Source organism: Bombina bombina, chromosome 5 (assembly GCF_027579735.1).
Source record: "Bombina bombina isolate aBomBom1 chromosome 5, aBomBom1.pri, whole genome shotgun sequence".
NCBI lineage: Eukaryota > Metazoa > Chordata > Amphibia > Anura > Bombinatoridae > Bombina > Bombina bombina.
This window is the reverse complement of record NC_069503.1, coordinates 152,263,912-152,285,495: the sequence shown is the minus strand read 5'-3', so window position 1 is coordinate 152,285,495 and position 21,584 is coordinate 152,263,912. Positions and strand designations below refer to the sequence as shown.

The 21,584-nt window shown below is 38.0% G+C and overlaps 1 protein-coding gene across 1 annotated transcript in view; it reads right to left on the bottom strand.

Annotated features, from left to right (window-relative positions):
- Nucleotides 1–21,584, bottom strand: part of MINDY4 (MINDY lysine 48 deubiquitinase 4) — a 400,337-nt gene that overhangs the window by 269,175 nt on the left and 109,578 nt on the right. The window contains exon 7 of the mRNA XM_053713744.1: nucleotides 17,298–17,407. Within this exon, the coding sequence (XP_053569719.1) occupies nucleotides 17,298–17,407 (110 nt within the window). The remainder of the gene's footprint in view (nucleotides 1–17,297; nucleotides 17,408–21,584) is intronic.

Sequence of the window (21,584 nt, the reverse complement as noted above, 5' to 3'; positions counted from 1 at the left end):
TACAAAAATGTGAGGGGTGTACTATTTTGTGAGATACTGTAGCCCCTTATTTTGATTCGTCAAGGGGTGTACTTTCCAAAAATGTGCAGCAGGGACAAAGCCGCTGTTAGAATCTTCTCTAGCAGATCTAGCATCATCTGAGAAGGAAACAAAGTCAGAGTTCATAAGGAACTCAGCTGCTTCCTCGTCACTCATCAGACGCTCAGCCATAATTATCTTTACAAAGTGAATAGATATTTTGAAAGAAATTATGCTGCTAGAAAAGATATAATTTTTATTGCAAAAATTAAGCTTCTTTGCAGTAAAAATGCAAGGGTTTTGAAAGATGGTGAGAGCTGCGCAAAGAGAGTGTTTTCAGCACCTTCCAAGGGCTCTAAAAGACTGATTATAAATATATATATATATATTTTTTTTAATAAAAGCATCTCCCTAAACATTGATGAATTTGTTATCACATAATCCAGGTGTTCATGTGATTACAAATATTATATCGGTAGCTGTATAGTAAGGGAATGTTTTTCTTAGCTAGATGATCACTCCGGTAACGCTCGTTACCACGGTGATCATTTAGCTAATATACTTTAAAAAAAAAAAATTCAAAAACAGGGACTAATTTATTTTAGGGAAATCTATTTTGGGGGTTTCTGAGCCACTGATGGCCGAGGAATGGACAGAAGTGCTCGGCAAGTATTCAAAATTTTTTATTTTCTGACCTCTGTCAGAAATACTTTCATGGCTACCGAGTCTATAAGAATTCCCAGAAAAGGAACCCTTGTCTGTGGAACAAATGAACGCTTCTCTATGTTCACCTTCCAGCTGTGAGTTCTCAGAAAAGACAACACTGTGTCCGTGTGAGATTTTGTCAGACGATATGTTGATGCCTGAATCAGAATATCGTCCAGATAGTCCAGCTGTTTGTTGATCACCTTCTCAAGAGCGGACTACAACAGTGCAACTCTTGGCAGGGCCCTCTACCCATTTGATCCCTATAACTGTTTTTTTGTACTCCGCCTTTGTTAATAATGCTGCGGAATCTGTTGCCGCTCTACAAATAACCATTAATAATAATAATAATAATAATAAGGCGCCAACGATATCCCTTGCGGTCTGAGAACCGCCAAAAGAGACCCTAGAACCTTTGTGAAGATTCTGGGTGCTGTGGCCAACCCGAAAGGAAGAGCCACGAACTGATAATGTTTGTCCAAGAAGGCAAACCTTAGAAACTGATGATGATCTTTGTGGATTGGAATATGAAGGTAAGCATCTTTCAAATCCACGGTAGTCATATATTGACCCTCCTGGATCATTGGCAAAATCGTTTGAATTGTCTCCATCTTGAATGATGGAACTCTTAGAAATTTGTTTAGACACTTGAGGTCCAAAATGGGTCTGAACGTTCCCTCTTTTTTGGGGACCACAAATAGGTTTGAGTAAAACCCTTGTCCCTGTTCCAATTTTGGAACAGGACAGATTACTGATATAGTAAAAAGGTATTTTACACAGCTTAAGAACGCCTCTCTCTTTATCTGGTTTGCAGATAATTTTGAAAGATGAAATCTCCCTCTTGGGAGAAAATCCTTGAATTCCAATTGATAACTGTGGGTCACTATTTGTAGTGCCCAGGAATCATGAACATCACTTGCCCAAGCCTGAGCAAAGAAAGAAAGTCTGCCCCCTACTAGAACCGGTCCCGTATCGGGGGCCACCCCCCCTTCATGCTGCTTTATGGAAGAAGAAGCGGGGGGTCCTCCTTTAAAGTTCCGAAAGGAACGAAAATTATTCTGTTTACCCCTCATTTTAACCGACCTATCCTGAGGTAGGGCATGGCCCTTACCTCCTGTAATCGTTTCATCAGGGGGAATGGTCTCTTCATCCCGAGGTGTTTGCAGAGATTTGCAACAGATGGGGGACTCCAGAGATAGATCTCATGGCATCCAGACTCAATACCAAGCTACCCAGATACGGGTTGGGCCAAGGGATCCCCAGGCAATGCTGATATATGCCTTAGCAGTGCTCTGGGGGTTTAACCTAGTTTACATTTTTCCACCGTTGCCACTTCTACCTCGGTAGTAGCCCACATCAAGCAGGTGCAAGTTTCGACTATTCTGATTGCTCCATCGTGGCCGCGAAGGATGTGGCTCTGATCTAATATAATGATATATTCAGGAGGTAAAAGTACTGTTGCTGGTGTAAACATGCGTTTCAGCCCTTATATAGGGCCTTTTTCAAGATGATGTTTTGAAAAAGGCCCTATATAAGGGCTGAAACGCGTTGACCAGTATCCCCACCAGGATTTGTGAGGCTTTCTATTTCTCTCAGGATCGTTTATTTGGGTGAGTGCAACAACAATCTCCTGTACCTATAAACGGCATTTTGTACACTGTTTTTTCCATTTTCTTTCTTTTTTAGGATTGTATTGTTTATTACTAGTTATTATCCCAGCAGCAGGATCTCTTGGATATCGAGTTTGGATACAGGAATCACTACTAATAGTATACACACTTATTTGGATACTTGAATTATATCATCAGTACTATAATACCACTGGACACATACGCATATTTATATAATTTTTGGGGTATTATATACATATTATCATTGGATTATACCTTTGGATTTTTTCTCATTTTTGATTTGGACACTTTAATATAATATATATATATTTTAAAAAAATTTCACATATTTTTCACATACATTTTTTCAAATTTTTTATGATATTTTTAGATTTTGATTTTTATATATTTTTTGAATTTTTTGCAACTTTTGGCCATTTTTTTACTGTATTGTTCACAGTTTACCATTTATTGCACATGTACACGTTTGTATAGGTAACCAACCGGTATCCTTACCGGAGATCTATCCATCCACTTTAGGGACAGATCCCCACAACTCTAATTGGGAGTCAGGAACAGGGAACAATTTCTTAAAGGAAGAAGAATGGGAAAAAGAGGATCCAAGTCTTTCCCATTCATTCTTAATGATATTTGCCATCTTTACGGGAATAGGGAAAGTTTGTGGCATCACCCGGTCCTCATAAACCTTATCAAGCTTAGGAATAGAAGGTTCCTCAGATAACTTAGGTTCCAGAATCTCTAACGTAGCCAACACCTCCTTTAACAGAAAGCGTAAGTGCTCTATCCTAAATCTAAAGTCTGGTTCCTCCACAGCTGGAGGCCTAGAGGCAGCCGATTCAGACCCAAAAAGAGCCTCTTCTGAAGTATCAGAGGTGTCTTCATCAGCGTATAATCTAGTATCAGATAAATCCAACAAGTTGGTAGATGACCCCTGGGAAGGATAGCAGTATTTAACTTTTCACTTGCGCTTAGCAGGGCGAAGTAAAGCACTAAAGGCTGCAGACACTGCTGTTTGCAACTGTTCAGTAAAATCTGGTGGTAACAGGGCCCCTCCCAAATGAGGATTTGTAGTGCAATGGGGCGCTGCATGTGTAATAGGAGATGATTGCAGGGAACGCAACTCGCGGGACGGAGACCCCTCAGAGTTGGATGGCTCAGTGGTACTAAACAACTTGTTCTTTTTAGATACAACTACTATATCAAGGTATGTAAAACATAATTGAGCAGGCGGGTATACCGTAGCCTCCTCACAATAAAAACAGGTATTAAATTTGGTTAAAGTGGGAGTACCCTCTAATGCATCAGTGTCCTCCATAGCTTGCGCTTTATGATGGACTACAGAAAAAAATAAATGGCACCCTTATACCCCCAATGGTCGTGGCACTCACCACCTCCTATGGCCCAGGACCCACAGAGAAACCGCTTTGTCTCCTGCAAACCTCACGATCAGGAAAGAGGAAGTTAACAAGGCCACACCCGGTCACATGGAGTGTCATGCAGGACTGTCCCTGCTGCAGGGAGAAAAACACGCCAAACTGAAAGGCTGCACAGTTATTCAAAATGAAAAATGTAAAACCTGAATGTTCACACATCTGCCAAAACCACACCTCACACATGTCACAGCATAAAACACAATAAAGTAAATCATGTATAAATCCCCCTGTTCAATAATCCCCTTCCGGAGATATTAACCCTTGATTCCATACAGATAAAGGAGTCACACTGTGACCCTGTCTTCTTACATTATCATTTAAGAAATAATAAAACGATCTTACCGGAATCATCGCCGTGGAACAGACACACAGCGTCTCAAGGTTGACAGTCTTGTAGCATCGCACCTGACATGGACTTGAGTGAAAGAAACAGGCAGTGAAACTCGTCAACACTGTTTGCTTAAGAGTTGTTAATACGAGTCTGGATGGTTTCGCAGAAAGACTCTCCCTGCATCTCCAGACCCTAACATTTGTCAATGCTCTCACTGAGACGCTGACAAGACTACTTAAAACTCCAGCCCCATAACGAAGAGTACGACCCTCCATAAGAGACTACTCCGAATCTTCCAATGCCATCCTCCTGTGACGAAAGGCAAAGAATGACTGGGGGATGAGGGGAGTGGGGGAGGTATTTAAGGCTTTGGATGGGTGTCTTTGCCTCCTCCTGGTGGCAAGGTTCTGTATTCCCACAAGTAAGGAATGAAGCAGTGGACTCTCCTCATATTAAGATGGAAAGCAAACATTTTACTGTATTACTGCAAACCTGTTAGTGTGATCTCAGAGTACTTTATTTTAAAATTATGCACGATTACTTGTAATTCACTGGGGCCGATTTATCAAGTGTCTGGGGGACATGATCTGCTGTAGTAATCATGTCCGCCAGACATTGATAAATGCCGACAGCATACGCTGTCTGCATTCATAATTGCAAAAGCAGTTCTGGTTAACTGCTTGTGCAATGGCGCCCCCTGCAAATTCGCCGCTAGCAGGGGGTGTCAATCAACCCGATCGTATGAGTTACAAGAAAGAAGCAGCACCAACAAATTATCTTCAACAGATTTATTCGTGCAGACTGCACAATATCAAAGCCAGACCAACAAACAGCAAAGTTTCGGACTTAGTCCTTAATCATGCATAGTTACACCTGAAGATAATGCAGCTTAAATACACCTATACACCACACCCACCAAACATCATACCTGTAGCACACCTACTATGATGCCCTCTAGTGGTCATTAACAAAATTAAAGTAAAAGACTATCTATGTCAGTTTAACCACATATGACTAATAGTTAATCAGTCATATTGAACATAATTTTCCTAAAGCACAAAACAATTATATGGTAACAGAGCCCCAATATTCACCACAATTAATATGGCATCACCTCTGAAAGGCATAGAGACCAATCAAGCTCCCTATTCATCCCCTTGGGGTACATGGTATTTAATCTACTAATCCAAAAGACTTCTCTTATTTTTAGCCTCTTGGTTCTATTATACCCCGCCTAAGATGTCCTACCTGTTCTAATATTTGATACCTTAACGGAGTTAAATTATGACCTGTAGATAAAAAATTATTGGCACCTGGGGCATCTAATTTTTTTGTTCTTATACTGCTTTTATGCCGAGTTATCCGTTCACGGACTGTGCGGGTGGTCTACCCAACATACCCCAAACCACATGGGCATTTGATTTAATAGATAGCAAAGTCAGTGTTGCAGTTGTAGTGTTCCCTAATTTAAATTTTTTTACCCGTACTGGAATGACTAAATCTAGGGCCCTTAATAATGTTATTGCAATTGGAGCAACCCAGGCATGGAAAAAAGCCAGAGGTTTTTTTTACCAATGTAGGCTTGCACTAATGCCTTTGACGGGCCAATATCTGCATGTACCAATAAATCTTTCAAATTCCTTCCTCTTTTAAAGGCAGTCATTGATGGCTCTCTAAACTCAAGCACATCGGGGTTATACTTCTGCAATATATGCCAATGATTGGAGATTATTTTACGTATTCTATTACTCAATTTCGAATACTGGCTGACAAAGATTAATCTATTAGATTTCTTTTTCTCTTTAACCTCTTTCTGTTCCAATACATTTTTACTGGGGATTTGTCTCACATCTCCAATTTATTTTTGTATTAGGGTTGATGGATACCCCCTAGCTCTGAAACGGTCACCCATCTCTACTAATCTTTGCTCTACAGGACCTGTCTCAGAGACAATCCTTTTAGTTGGCTCCTAGGGAGAGACCTAATCAAAGAAGGGGTATGCATGTTATTATAGTGGAGGAGCATGTTGCAATCCGTTTTTTTTCTTGTGTAGATCCACAACAAGACCCTGGTTACTTTTAAGTACCCTAGTGTCAAGGAAAACAACACTCTCCTCACTACATACCAATTTAAATTTAATATGACAGGTAGCATAGTTTAGATCATTAACAAATTCTTCCAAGGTTCCAATGTCGACCAGCCATACGCCAAAGATGTCATCTATATATCGCCACCAGGTGGCGAAATACTGTAGAAATAGTGGATGACCGTAAACAAAATATTCCTCATATACATTCATATATATGTTGGCATATGTAGGGGCGACATTGGAACCCATGGCTGTGCCTTGAAGCTGCAAGTAATAATAGTCTTCAAATAAAAAGTAGTTACAGCCAATGTTACCTCTAATTTTTTTTCTTTGTGTGCAATTATTTTTTTCTGTGTGCGGACTTGATACTGTGTACTTGGTACTGTGTGCACCACTGAGCGAGTAGAGAAGAATAGCTAATATTTAACCTTAGAGTAAATTGTAACCAGTTATCATGTTATTAGTATATTATCAGCCACCACAACCATACCAAAATAAAACACAGAATGTCTTCTTGAATTATTTTTTGTGAAATTATTTTAATGTAGTATGTTCTATTTTTTCTGATGCATAACCTCTGAATGATAACTGGCTCTATCAATACTATAGCAAATACCTAATATACTTAATAGCAACATATTTTTTACTCATACATATGAAAAAACATTAGTTTAACATTTTAAAGATTTTTTTTACTGGATTTGTACTATCAGTCTGATAGAAAAGTGCTTGAGTGCGGTGTAGACTCATAAGGAACAGGGCTTGAGTGTGGTACAGTTTCTCTGGAGTCACAGGGAACAAAGCCTAAGTGCCCCATAGGTTCTCCAGACTCTGTGTTGTCATCCTCATCTTCTTCACCCAAACTCCTCTTCTGTGCTGTATTCTTCTCCCTTCTGTCTTTGCAACTTCTCCAGTGCATGTAAATTTTATCAAGATTAATAGAGTCACACTGAAGAAGATAAGACTTCGTAAACATCAGCATATCAAGATGTTTCTCTACTAGGCTGTTCCTCGATTTGGTTTTAATATTATTCATAAGGCTGAATCCCCTTTCGCAATCTGCACTGGATGCCTGAAATGTTGCACAGATATCCACAAGCTGAGATACCATACAGTGATCAGCATGATTTTGAAGAGTGAAATTGACCAGGTCTTGAAATGTTTTAAATGTTCCAGATTTTATTTTCTCTATGACTAAATATTTATAATCATTGTATTGGTTAACAACAGAATCAATAATATCAGCCGCTTCTTCTCTATCTTCAAATTTTATTTTTCAACAAGCCTTTCAACTTTTTCTACTCCAAAGTTGAAACTCAGTGGTTTGGCATCAGGGGACATCACACCAAATTCAAAACATTCCCATTCCTTTAATTCATTTTCAGGGAATCTTTTTCTCATGTGCTCACAAACAAGGGAAATAAACTGTAAAACAGGTTGCTGGTTGAATGGTGTTTCTTTTTTATATAGGGAAATTAGATTCCTCACTGTGCTACTCCAATACACAGCTTCACTAAGGTACTGATTGTTTATCTTCTGAATCTTTGTCATTGCAAGCTGTATTGCTTCTATGGTAGTCAGACTACTTTTCTGTAAGGACTTGCACAAGTCTGCAAGATCACCAAGAACATCATTTAACACAGCCAGAGAATGTGGTAGTTGTGGTCAGACATCTTCTTGAAGCAGTATTTTGCAATTGGATCATTCTCCTCTTTTTCATGTTCAAAATACTTAAGAAGTGGATCATAATTGTGCATTAGTGCAGCAAGAGCAAAATGCTTTGACAGCCATCGTACTTCATTGATTGGTTTAAATGATACCATATCACACTGGGCAACTGAGGCAATTTCATGTAATTTTCCTTTTCTTGTTGAAGATCAACAGAACCAGCCATAGACAGTTCTCAATAAAGTTTCAATTTCTTTTATTAAAGGCACTTGTTTCCAGGCATCGCCTATGCCTAAATCTTCATGATGGGCAACACAATGTTGTTCAATCAAGTGTGGAACATATTTCTTAAGCCGTGTTGCAACACCATTATTCTTGCCCAACATTACAGAAGCACCATCAGAGGTAAACATAACCATTTTCTTTAAATCTAACTCATAGGTGCTGTAGAAATTGATAATTGCAGAGGTAACCGTTTCTGCATTGCCAGCTATCAGTTTTACTATTCCACCAAACACTGTTTTGTAGGTTGTAGTTGATGCCACTCTGTATTTAAAGTAAATAATTAGCATCTTGCTCACTGAGATATCAGTGCTTTCATCAACAATCAGTGTATGAAATGTTGCATTACGAACTTCCGCCATTATTTCTTCTCTTATGATAGAGCTGATTGAGTTGAGGAATTCAAAAGCATAATTCTTGCTTCTCCAGCTATCTGGAATCTTGACATAACGAGCCATATGGTCATGAATTTCTTGTACTGATAGCATCAAACTGTTCAGTTTCACAGCCAGAAGTACATCTCTTATAATAATTTTTATTTCATAAGCATTTGCACGTTGGCGTTTAGCCAAGGCCAATCTATCCGCTTTCTCTTTGGCAGTTTCAGTTAACATGCCACGCAATCCAAACAGAGATTTGCTAGCAGAATTATTTTCCCTAAGCGCTTGCACAGCAGACACATGTATCTTGGTTGCTAGATGACGCTTCATGTAATCAAGTTTCCATCCGTCATCCCAGGTCTTACCGGTAGAGAAAGCAGTAGCAACTTTCCCTTCAGCGCATACTGTACAGATCACGCCTACATCAGGTTTATATGTAAATATCTCCCCAAGTCCAATGCGAATCTTCTTTACTGATGTGTGTGAATCAGTTTCAACCATTTCGGCTAACCAAGCTTCCTTGAAACTTGAACGGCTTTTTTTTTTTTTTTTCAAACGCTGGCACTGGAAGTGGTGGTGCTGGTGCTCTACTTCATTCCTTAGGGGTAGTAGATCTCTTTTTGAATATATCAAACATTTTTTTTCTAGTTATAAAAAATTAACTTAGAATTAATGGCAATGAATATCTATCGATCCATCTATATATATATATATATACAGGGAGTGCAGAATTATTAGGCAAATGAGTATTTTGACCACATCATCCTCTTTATGCATGTTGTCTTACTCCAAGCTGTATAGGCTCGAAAGCCTACTACCAATTAAGCATATTAGGTGATGTGCATCTCTGTAATGAGAATGGGTGTGGTCTAATGACATCAACACCCTATATCAGGTGTGCATAATTATTAGGCAACTTCCTTTCCTTTGGCAAAATGGGTCAAAAGAAGGACTTGACAGGCTCAGAAAAGTCAAAAATAGTGAGATATCTTGCAGAGGGATGCAGCACTCTTAAAATTGCAAAGCTTCTGAAGCGTGATCATCGAACAATCAAGCGTTTCATTCAAAATAGTCAACAGGGGCGCAAGAAGCGTGTGGAAAAACCAAGGCGCAAAATAACTGCCCATGAACTGAGAAAAGTCAAGCGTGCAGCTGCCAAGATGCCACTTGCCACCAGTTTGGCCATATTTCAACATCACTGGAGTGCCCAAAAGCACAAGGTGTGCAATACTCAGAGACATGGCCAAGGTAAGAAAGGCTGAAAGACGACCACCACTGAACAAGACACACAAGCTGAAACGTCAAGACTGGGCCAAGAAATATCTCAAGACTGATTTTTCTAAGGTTTTATGGACTGATGAAATGAGAGTGAGTCTTGATGGGCCAGATGGATGGGCCCGTGGCTGGATTGGTAAAGGGCAGAGAGCTCCAGTCCGACTCAGACGCCAGCAAGGTGGAGGTGGAGTACTGGTTTGGGCTGGTATCATCAAAGATGAGCTTGTGGGGCCTTTTCGGGTTGAGGATGGAGTCAAGCTCAACTCTCAGTCCTACTACCAGTTTCTGGAAGACACCTTCTTCAAGCAGTGGTACAGGAAGAAGTCTGCATCCTTCAAGAAAAACATGATTTTCATGCAGGACAATGCTCCATCACACGCGTCCAAGTACTCCACAGCGTGGCTGGCAAGAAAGGGTATAAAAGACATGACATGGCCTCCTTGTTCACCTGATCTGAACCCCATTGAGAACCTGTGGTCCATCATCAAATGTGAGATTTACAAGGAGGGAAAACAGTACACCTCTCTGAACAGTGTCTGGGAGGCTGTGGTTGCTGCTGCACGCAATGTTGATGGTGAACAGATCAAAACACTGACAGAATCCATGGATGGCAGGCTTTTGAGTGTCCTTGCAAAGAAAGGTGGCTATATTGGTCACTGATTTGTTTTTGTTTTGTTTTTGAATGTCAGAAATGTATATTTGTGAATGTTGAGATGTTATATTGGTTTCACTGGTAAAAATAAATAATTGAAATGGGTATATATTTGTTTTTTGTTAAGTTGCCTAATAATTATGCACAGTAATAGTCACCTGCACACACAGATATCCCCCTAAAATAGCTATAACTAAAAACAAACTAAAAACTACTTCCAAAACTATTCAGCTTTGATATTAATGAGTTTTTTGGGTTCATTGAGGACATGGTTGTTGTTCAATAATAATATATATATATATATAAAAACAATAACATAGCCCTACATAGTGGAATATTTAGGTTACCTACATTTCTCTCAGTTTTTTAATTGAGGATCATTATATTTTTCACTAAACATACCTAAATTTGGAGGTACCTTTTGCATAATAACCTTAGTTTCATCTTAATGCTTTGATTAATTCAGGTGGAACACTGCTAGCTGGTGATTGCTCGCTGCATATATATGACTTTTGTCATTAGCTCATCTGATATGATCAGCTATCTCCCAGTAGTGCATTACTGCTTGTTCAACAAAGGTTACCAGAAGAATAAAGCAAATTTGCTAATAGAAGTGAATTGGAAGGACATGCATGCTGTATATGATTCATGAGAGAAATATAATTCTGTTGTATGTCCTTTAAAATGTAATTTATTTCTTGGCTAATGATTCTATTTGCTAAATATGTTTTTTTATTTAAAGGTCATTTTTTTTTTATACAGTCTTATTTTTTTTATTTTCCTTTTTAGTTTAAAATATGGTAAATTTGAGAAATGTAGACACCCTATTTATAAATGAATATGCAACCCCTCTGCCCTCTCTCTTTCCTAAACACTTAAAGGGACAGTCTACTCCAGAATTGTTATTGTTTAAAAATAAAGATAATCCCCTTATTACCCATTACCCAGTTTTGCAAAACCAACAGGGTTATAATAATATACTTTTTAGCTCTGTGATTACCTATATCTAAGCTTCTGCAGACTGCCCCCTTATCTCAGTTCTATTTAAAGACTTGCATTTTAGTCAATCAGTGCCCTCTCATAAGTAACTCCACGGGCGTGACCACAATCTTATCTATATGACACAAATGAACTAATGCCCCCTAGCTGTGAAAAACCATCAGATGCATTCAGATAAAAGGCAGCCTTTAAGGGTTTAGAAATCAGTTTATCAGAATACTTGGGTTTAGCTTTCAACAAAGAATACCAAGAGAACATTCAGTTACATTGAATTAATATAGCTCTGATACTACGGAGAGATAAACAAGGTACTACTCCAATTAAAGAAGAGTCATTACAGAGCACAGTATGTGAGATGATCGGACAGCACTGCAAAGTTTTATCTCTCTAGAATAGAATATAGTATAGAGTGAGAGACTATAATTTAATTCAGCGGATCCCATGAGCTGCTTAACACAGATGCCCCATGCAACACATCACAGTATATCGCAAAACCAGTAAGAGTAATACATAAATAACAGCTTACATACAATGTCATATATCGTGTCACACACAAAGTCACAAAACTCAGAGTACAGTCATATGTAACAGAATTAAACAGAAGACGTTGTGACATAAGCTTGGCACAAGAAAACACACATCAGCTTGTTAGCCAAACACACGGTTACACTATTAGATCGTGTTGATTCACTCACAGTTCTCTTGCAGAGTTTCCAGCTGCTCTGAACGTTGCTGCACGATAACAATTTCTCAGCTGCAGACCTGGCTAACTCTGTATACTCCATCACTGCGCAGGTATCTCAGGGCAGAAGGAATTAGAAATAACAATAACCCTCACAGATGTGCACAGCCAGTGTGTTAGGTTAGCCTCTGCCCTCCAGTATTATTAAACATGATGTCACCGACTGAGAGAAGTGCATAAGTAGAGTGGAGACAGTCACAGCAGGAGTCAGTGTCTTAGCCTCCGGTGTTGCGCGGCCTGATGTGCTGGCTGCGCTACACCGAGAGGGAAGGTGCGCGGCCGCCCTACCGCGCACCTTAAAGGGAACAGTGGTTACAGCGCAAGATGATACTTAACAATTGTATATTAAACTGCCTATGCAGGGTATTATATCTGTCATCTGGACTCATTATTTTACTTACAGCACCAATGCCAGCTTCATGTGTAATTGATGTGTACAACAAAGTCATATCTAAGCTAAAAAGAATCCCTTTAGTATTTTCAAATGGTAGATTTTGTAATTTTAATAAAAAAATCCCCAGTGTCCTTAATATAAGAGCTGTAATTTACATATGGTCTCAATACCTTATCTAAGTATATAGATACTTTAGATAGTAAAGTAACCCAATCGTATGAGATCAGGCAGATTGATGTCTGCAGCCTCAGAGGCAGCGGACGAGTTAAAGTGAATGTCAACTTTCATGAATCAGTGCCCGATTTTTAAAAAACTATTAAAAACAGGGGCACTTTCATTCATGAAAGTTTACATTGCACCAGATTTTACAAATACTTACCTTCTTCTCCTGAAACACTGGATCGTCAATCCCACGCCTGCAGCTCCTCTGTACTTAGTCAGCAATGACAAAATAGGCTCTCTCCAATCACGGCTCCCCCCCCAGGAGAGTTCATCTGGTGAGGCCACCCCATGATTGGAGGAAGCCGGTTTCGTCATTGCTGTGTTAGTAGATCAGGAGGAAGCAGGCGGGGCGATCTGGTGTTTCAGGAGAAGAAGGTAAGTACTTGTAAAATCTGGTGCAATGTAAACTTTCATGAATGAAAGTGCCCCTGTTTTTAATAGTTTTTTAAAAAATGGGCAAGGATTCATGAAAGTTGACATTCACTTTAAGGAGCAGTGGTCGTAAGACCGCAGCTTCTTAACTCCTGTTTTCGGCTAGCCTGAAGGCTTGAGAGGAAACAGGGGTATACGGCCCCATTCGGGCCGTGATAAATCGGCCCCTATAGCTCAAATTATACAGAGTTTAAATTGCTATGCAATTCTGATCTCCATATGAAAATGGTAAAACACAACAAAAGAAACAACTGGTAACTCATACATTTTAAAGGGAAAGGAAAGTCCAAATTAAACGTGTATGATTCAGATAGAGCATGTCATTTTAAGATAATTTTAATTTAACTTCTATTTTCAAATGTGCTCTGTTCTCTTAGTATCCATTGTTGAAAAAGAATACGCACATATTCTACACTAGTGGGAGCTAGTTGCTGATTGGTGCCTGCACACATTTGTCTCTTGTGATTGGCTAACTAGATGTGTTCAGCTAACTACCAATAGTGCAATGCTGCTCCTTCAGCAAAGGATAACAAGATAATGAAGCAAATTTGATAATAGAAGTAAATTGTAAAGTTGTTTAAAATTCTATCCCAATCATGAAAGAAAATGTTGGGGTTATCCTGACCCTTTATTTATAAACTAACAAAAACAAACTCTTTATTTGAGCACTGCTTTGAGAGCAAAAGAATCAGATATAATGCAAAGTAACATTAACAAATTCAGTACAACATGATACATTAAGCACATCTCTCTTCTACTGTCCAGACTTTAGTTCATTAAATAATAAAGTGTTTGTTAAAACCATAATTTACTGTGGCTGCTGTTATTTTTCATATCTTGGAATGTGCAGGTATAACAGGAAAATATACATTTATCACTCCCACTGGTAATCTAGCAAAATGTGAATTCCACATTCTATGCGTATGTATTTTTATACAGCTGGGGTATTCCCAACTCTAACTTGAAGTACCAATGTCTGTCCTCTTCTGCATGACCCATGCATGAATAAGAGTATATGCAGAGGAAATGTATAAATACAAACATATTGCCATTGTACTTATAGACAAGTGTTTTTGCTAATTTAAAAAGTGATACCTCAAATGGTATTTCGTGGTATTTGTTTTATTTAATACAATGTCCTTATTTTTCTATTTAGTATCTAATAGAATGCCCTTATTTTACTATTTAGCATCTACAAACCTTACAGTTATTGTCTGTCAATAGAGTGCTTCTCAAAAGCAGTATTAAGAGAAATGATTGCAAAAAAGAAAAAAAGTGTGAAACTATCAGAATCTGCAATGAGACTGGGAACAAGTGGGAAGCCATATAGCAGCTATCTGTCAAGGATCAGCCCTTTAACAAGAGCGGTTGTATAAACTGATAAGATCTGAAAGGAACCAGAAGTCGTACACATCTACAGATCACCCCCCTACTCGTGAGTGATTGTAGCCTATGAGGAAAATACAGGTGCAACTAGAAGAAAATGACTAGATAATGAAGTAGCAGTTGTGTACATTAGATAATACATTACAGCTTATCTGGAAAATATAAAACCAGGAGAGCAAAGAGTTAGACAGAATTAATTTGAAAAAAAATGTATTAAAATTATAATAATAAGCTAGCAAAAGCAGTACGGACAAAAATAGTATTTCTAATTTTAAAAAAATTGTGTACTGTGTGCAATTATATACCTCTTCAGGGATCAACTTGACTCCATGGTGTCTGTATTTATCATCAATATCTCTAATGTGCTTGTGACCTGGGGACAAGTCTTATCCCCATGTCATGTGGTTAGGGTCTCAGTATTGTGAGGGTCCTTAATACCCAAATGTTAAAGCACATGAAAGTGATGCAGCATAGCTGTAAAAAGCTGACATCTCTATGTAAAAATGGAAGATATTTTACCTCAAATTTCCTAAGTATTCACACCTCACTGTAAAGAGACTTTAAGCAGCCATTAAGGATGCTTGTCCCAGGACTTGCTAGGGAGTGTGCATCTGGCATGTGCAGGCACAGTCATGTTATTTTCATATTCAGTTTAAATAAGTTTCAGTAAAATTTCATGAGATCACAGCAAAGGCAAAGCATTATCTCAGCACTGCTGATGCTGACTGGCTATTGTTTTTATTGTTTGTTTTTCCAACTTGCAGCTGGGCAGCAGCTGACTGAAGTATATCTGTTTACACAGCACTTACTCTGGTGAACTGAAGACATTTTGAGGTAAAATATCTTCCTTTTCTTACATAAAGATGCTCAGGTGATAATTTCTTGTCAGTTTTTTACAGTTAAAGGGACATTAAACACTAAATAAATGCTAGATAGAATGATGCATTTAAACTAAGAAAGAAAGATTAGTCTGAGAATAACATGTAGATTTATATTTTAAAGTTTCATTAGCTGTTTAAATAGTGAAGAAATAAGTGTAAAGTTTTAATGTCTATAAAACAATTTGAGCTGCCATGTTGTAACTTAGGTTACCTTCTCTGTTGTGGCCAATCAGGGACAGTTCCAATCAGACCATCTCAAAGTGTTTAATGTCCCTTTAAGCTGCATCACTTTCAAGTGATTTAGCATATGAGTATTATGTCCTTTTAAAAGCTCTAACAGGTGCAGTTCTCAGAGTAGCTTTTCATGTGCTCTATCTATAGGAATCCTCAGAGTTTCAGGTCCTACACTTAGTACAAATTGTAGAGTCCAAATCTATATTATCAGTCACTAATATATACTCTGGTTATCCCTAATAGACAAGTCTATATGAATTATATTCAAATGGTTATAGTGCGTCCGCCATACTACTTTGTAACAACCACCTATGCACTTCTATCTACATTTTACATTTAGTATGGTTCTAACAGCCCCATAGCTCTATAAGGGCAAAACATACTACAATCTACCCTAAGTACTGTTATATATTTTATGTTTACACTAGCTTCTTATAAGCTTGTATGTGAGGGATACATAGCTTTTTCAGGACATTGCCTTCTCAGTACATGCAGGGAAATCCCCCTTTAGTGGTATTATTTTACATTTATATCCACTCATCTACCACCTCCATCTGACCCCTCTCCTCCCTTTCCCCCCGGCATTTATTACCTGCGGGTCATACCCCTACTCCTTTTACCCACATTGCCTATAGCTGGCATCTCCCCAGGAGAGGGGCTCATGTAGAAGTCCTTTGCTCTATATATATATATATATATATATATATAAATATCTCCCCCTGTTCGTATCCTTTATAGGAAGCTACCCTTACTTTTACAGACTCTAGCTTAAATTTACTCATGGCGTAAATAGAGGATAACTCCATGAGTGGTGTACTTGAAAGCTCTGAGATCCCAGTGCACTTACAAACTAGACATGCTAGTTGGCTCCGCCCTCCACTCCCCCCCCTACTCTATTTTGAGCGGCTCTCACCCGCTGCATTCCCCCTCCTCATAAAACTATAGAGCTAACTCCTCCCTGGCCCTAATCTTATCTGAATAGATACCCTAATTTACTTTTTATATGGCACAGAGAGGACCATTTCTGTTTATACTACATTTATGATATTCTATTATAAAACTGAAGTCTCCCTATAGATAGCCCAAATTTTATAATAACGCTTGAGGTATATGGATACATAATGCTTTTTCTACATAGTTTTTTCTGCCATACCTTTCTAATTATTATACTGTGTATACACTTATCTGTAAATGTTTTGGGGCATACCCTATATGTTGTATTTGTTTATGACTTCAATAAAAATCGTTTAAAAAAACAAACAAAAAAAAACTCTAACAGGGAGTTAACCCGGCTGTGCAACTAGAGCTGCTGATTGGGTGAGCTGCAGTTTCCACTCAGGGCCAGAAATTCTCCCAAGCGGTAATTTAACTGTGCTCAGCTACCTTGCAGGGGTTAAACAAGTAGCACTGCAGGTGTGTCAGGCTAAAATGACATGTTCTAACAAGTAAGAGTACATCATTATTTCACTAAAATGCCCCTTTAAAAACAGCTTATATAGAAACACAATTAAAGAATATACTTCAGACTAATTAAGTGCCTTACCACTGCTTGAGATAGATCAATTGGTTTCCCTTGCACCTGGATTTTATACTTTGAGAGTAAAGTTGGTATTTGGTAAATTTCCCCGGTCTCTAGATCATCTTCAACATCATCTGTAAGTGAAAGAAAAACATTAATAATGTTAAAGGGAAATTAAATACATTTTGTTCTTTCATGATTAAGATAGATCATACCATTTTAAACAACTTTTCAATTTACTGCTTGAAATAAAAAAAATAAAAAAAATCAATCTATGTCTATTATTAAATGTAATTTGTTTTCTTTGTATCCTTTTTTGAAAGTTACCTTCTTCACATGAGAGCATACTGAGGTAGGCTCAGGAGTGTGACCTATATAGCAGCAGCGATTTTAACAATGTTATACCATTCAACAATCAACTCGGTTTGCTCTCATGGAAATGAGGCATGATTACCCCTGAAAACTCCAGGTCTGAAACACACTTCAGGAAAGCCTGAGCTTTTACTGGATTTGCTGGGATGCATGAGAGAAAATATCTTCTCACAGGAGGTCTTACTCTGAATACTCTTCGGTACCCCTGAGAGACAATACTCAGAATCCATTGATTTTGGACAATTTGTCCAAACATCCTTGAAAAATCTTAATCTGCCCCCTACCAGCTGAGCTGGAATGAGGGCCGCACCTTCTTGCGGACTTGGGGGCTGGCTTAGGTTTCTTAAATGGCTTGGATTTATTCCAATTTGAAGGTGGTTTCCAATTGGAAACAGATTCCTTGGGGGAAGGATTAGGTTTCTGTTCCTTATTTTGTCGAAAGGAAGGAAAACGGTTAGAAGCTTCAGATTTACCATTAGGTCTTTTATCCTGAGGCAAAAAAAATCCCTTCCCCCCAGTGACAGTTGAAATAAATCGAATCCAACTGAGAACCAAATAAGTTATTACCTTGGAAAGAAAGAGATAGCAATCTGGACTTAGAAGCCATGTCAGCATTCCAAGATTTAAGCCACAAAGCTCTTCTAGCAAAAATAGCTAAAGACATAGATTTAACATCAATTTTGATGATATCAAAAATTGTATCACAAATAAAATAATTAGCATGTTGAAGCAAGCGAACAATGCTAGACAAATCAGAATCCAATTCTTGTTGCGCTAAATTTGCCAACCAAAAAGTTGATGCAGCTGCAACATCAGCCAAAGAAATTGCAGGCCTGAGAAGATGACCCGAATATAAATAGGCTTTCCTTAGATAAGATTCAAGTTTCCTATATAAAGGATCTTTAAAATTAGTACTATCTTACATAGGAATAGTAGTACGTTTAGCAAGAGTAGAGATAGCCCCCTCAACTTTGGGGATCTTTTCCCAAAACTCTAATGTAACTGCTGGTAAAGGATACATTTTTTTTAACCTTGAAGAAGGAATAAAATAAGTACCAGGCCTATTCCATTCCTTAGAAATCATATCAGAAATAGCATCAGGAACTGGAAAAACCTCTGGAGTAACCACAGACGATTTATAAACAGAATTTAAACTTTACTAGTTTTAATAGCAAGAGGACTAGTTTCCTCAATATCCAATGTAATTAACACTTCTTTTAACAAAGAACGAATATACTCCATTTTAAATAAATAAGTAGATTTGTCAGTGTCAATATCTGAGGAAGGCTCTTCCTCATTTGAAATTTCATCAACTTTATGAGAAGTTTAAAAAGACATTTTACGTTTATTAGAAGGCGGGATGGCAGACAAAGCCTTCTGAATAGAATCATCAATAAATTCTTTTAAATTCACAGGTACATCTTGTACATTAGATGTTGAAGGAACAGCAACAGGCAATGTACTATTACTGATGGACACATTCTCTGCATGTAAAAGTTTATCATGACAACTATTACAAACCACAGCTGTAGCTATAACCTCCAGAAGTTTACAACAAATGCACTTAGCTTTGGTAGAACTGTTATCAGGCAGCAGGATTCCAACGGTGATTTCTGAGACAGGATCAGATTGAGACATCTTGCAAATGTAAGAGAAAAAAAACAACATATAAAGCAAAATTATCAATTTCCTTATATGACAGTTTCAGGAATGGGGGAAAAAATGCAAACAGCATAGCCCTCTGATAGAGAAAAAAGGCAAGAGGCATATAGGAATGGGGTTTAAAATAATGAAAATATCTGGCACCAAGTATGACGCACAACACAAACAGAAAAAAAATGTTGGCGCTAACAACATCCGGAAATGACACGCTCGCGTCATTGAAGACGCAACCTTGTGAAAAAGACTCAGCATCGACTAAGACGTCGGAAATGACGAATTTGCGTCATCGAACGTAACTTTGCGCCAAAAAATCTTGCGCCAAAAATGTGCAATATACTTTGGCATTTTGCACCCTTGCGAGCCTAATTCTGCCCGCGAATTTAAAATGACAGTCAATTGAAAAAAAGACTATACCCCAGGTAAGGATAAAAAAGAAATGCATTTTCTAGATATGAAACTGACAGTCTGCAAAAGGAAAAATACTGAAACCTGAATCATGGCAAATATATGTACAATACATATATTTAGAACTTTATATAAATACTTAAAGTGCCAAACCATAGCTGTGAGTGTCTTAAGTAATGAAAACATACTTCCCGAAAGACACCCATCCACATATAGCAGATAGCCAAACCAGTACTGAAATGGTTATCAGTAAAGGTAATGGAATATGAGAGTATATTGTCAATCTGAAAAGGGAGGTAGGAGATGAATCTCTACGACCGATAACAGAGAACCTATGAAATAGATCTCCTGTGAGGAAAACCATTGCATTCAATAGGTGATACTCCCTTCACGTGACGTCCCTCTGACATTCGCTGTACTCTGAGAGGAATCGGGCTTCAAAATGCTGAGAAGCGCATATCAACGTAGAAATCTTAGCACAAACTTACTTCACCACCTCCATAGGAGGCAAAGTTTGTAAAACTGAATTGTGGGTGTGGTGAGGGGTGTATTTATAGGCATTTTGAGGTTTGGGAAACTTTGCCCCTCCTGGTAGGATTGTATATCCCATACATCACTAGCTCATGGACTCTTGCCAATTACATGAAAGAAATGGCCTTATAACCCTTCCCAGATTGATGGGCAGCAACAATTGCTTCTCAAAGATAATTGCTGACGTCTTTCCTCCTTGGCATAGAGGTGGTCACACTTCCTGATGATCAATTAATCAAGGACATTTGATTAGCAGCACCTGGCTGCTACTTAGCCTCCTAATTCCTATGGAAGCAGTAAGGGTGCACTTAGTTTTTCACAAATGGCTTCTCCATTTTGGCTTTATTTTTGTTAAATAAATCATGAAACTGTGTTATATGTCATGTGTTGTTGTTCATCTGAGGTTGTATTTACCCAATGTTAAGACTTGCTTAGGACCAGATGATTTTTATTATGTCCTAATACGTAAAACCATAGTATTCAAAGAGGGTATATAAATAAATAAACTTAAATTACACAAATTCCCAAATATATAATTAAAGATCACTTTTAAAGCCTTACTATCGGTGCATATATTGTATGAAAATGCATACTAACTCCACTGATTTCAACAGAAATTCTGATTAGTGTGACTAGTCATTAACATCATGCAAATAGTTAAAAACAATATAAATATTTCCTTTGTGCCTCTGGTTGGATGGCGACATTAATGTAATTCAGTTTTCTACTTTTTGATATGTGATTTATGCTGCCCAAAGAAAAGGACAAAGAAAGTGCTCGTCACAGAAGGAAGAGAAACGGTGAGAAGGAGAATTGCTTCGATTTTTAAGTTCAGAAACGGCTGTAACAGAGAGGTAGTACAGCGTTGTACGTATTGTTTTTTTTAACCTTTTAAGGCACAATATAGAATTTTTAAATCTATTTCAGATCCTTAAAACGTTTTCAGTTAATATATTTAGAAGTTATAGTTAGTTGACCTTTAACAGCAAAAAATATACACAACATGAAATTAACAATGTGTTACATGTATAGGGCTATAGGGATATAAAACCCAAATACCATTTAAAAAAAAGTTTCCATTTTACTTCTTTTATCAAATTTGCTTCGTTCCCATGATATTCTGTGTTGAAGAGATACCTAGGTAGGCATCTACAAGAATCAGATAGAGCATGTAATTTAAGACACTAAAATATACTTATATTTTCAAACGTGCTTTGTTCTCTTGGTATCCCTTATTGGAAAAGAATACACACATATCCTACACTAGTGGAAGCTAGTTGCCGATAGGTGCCTGCACACATTTCTCTCCTGTGATTGGCTAACTAGATATATTCAGCTAGC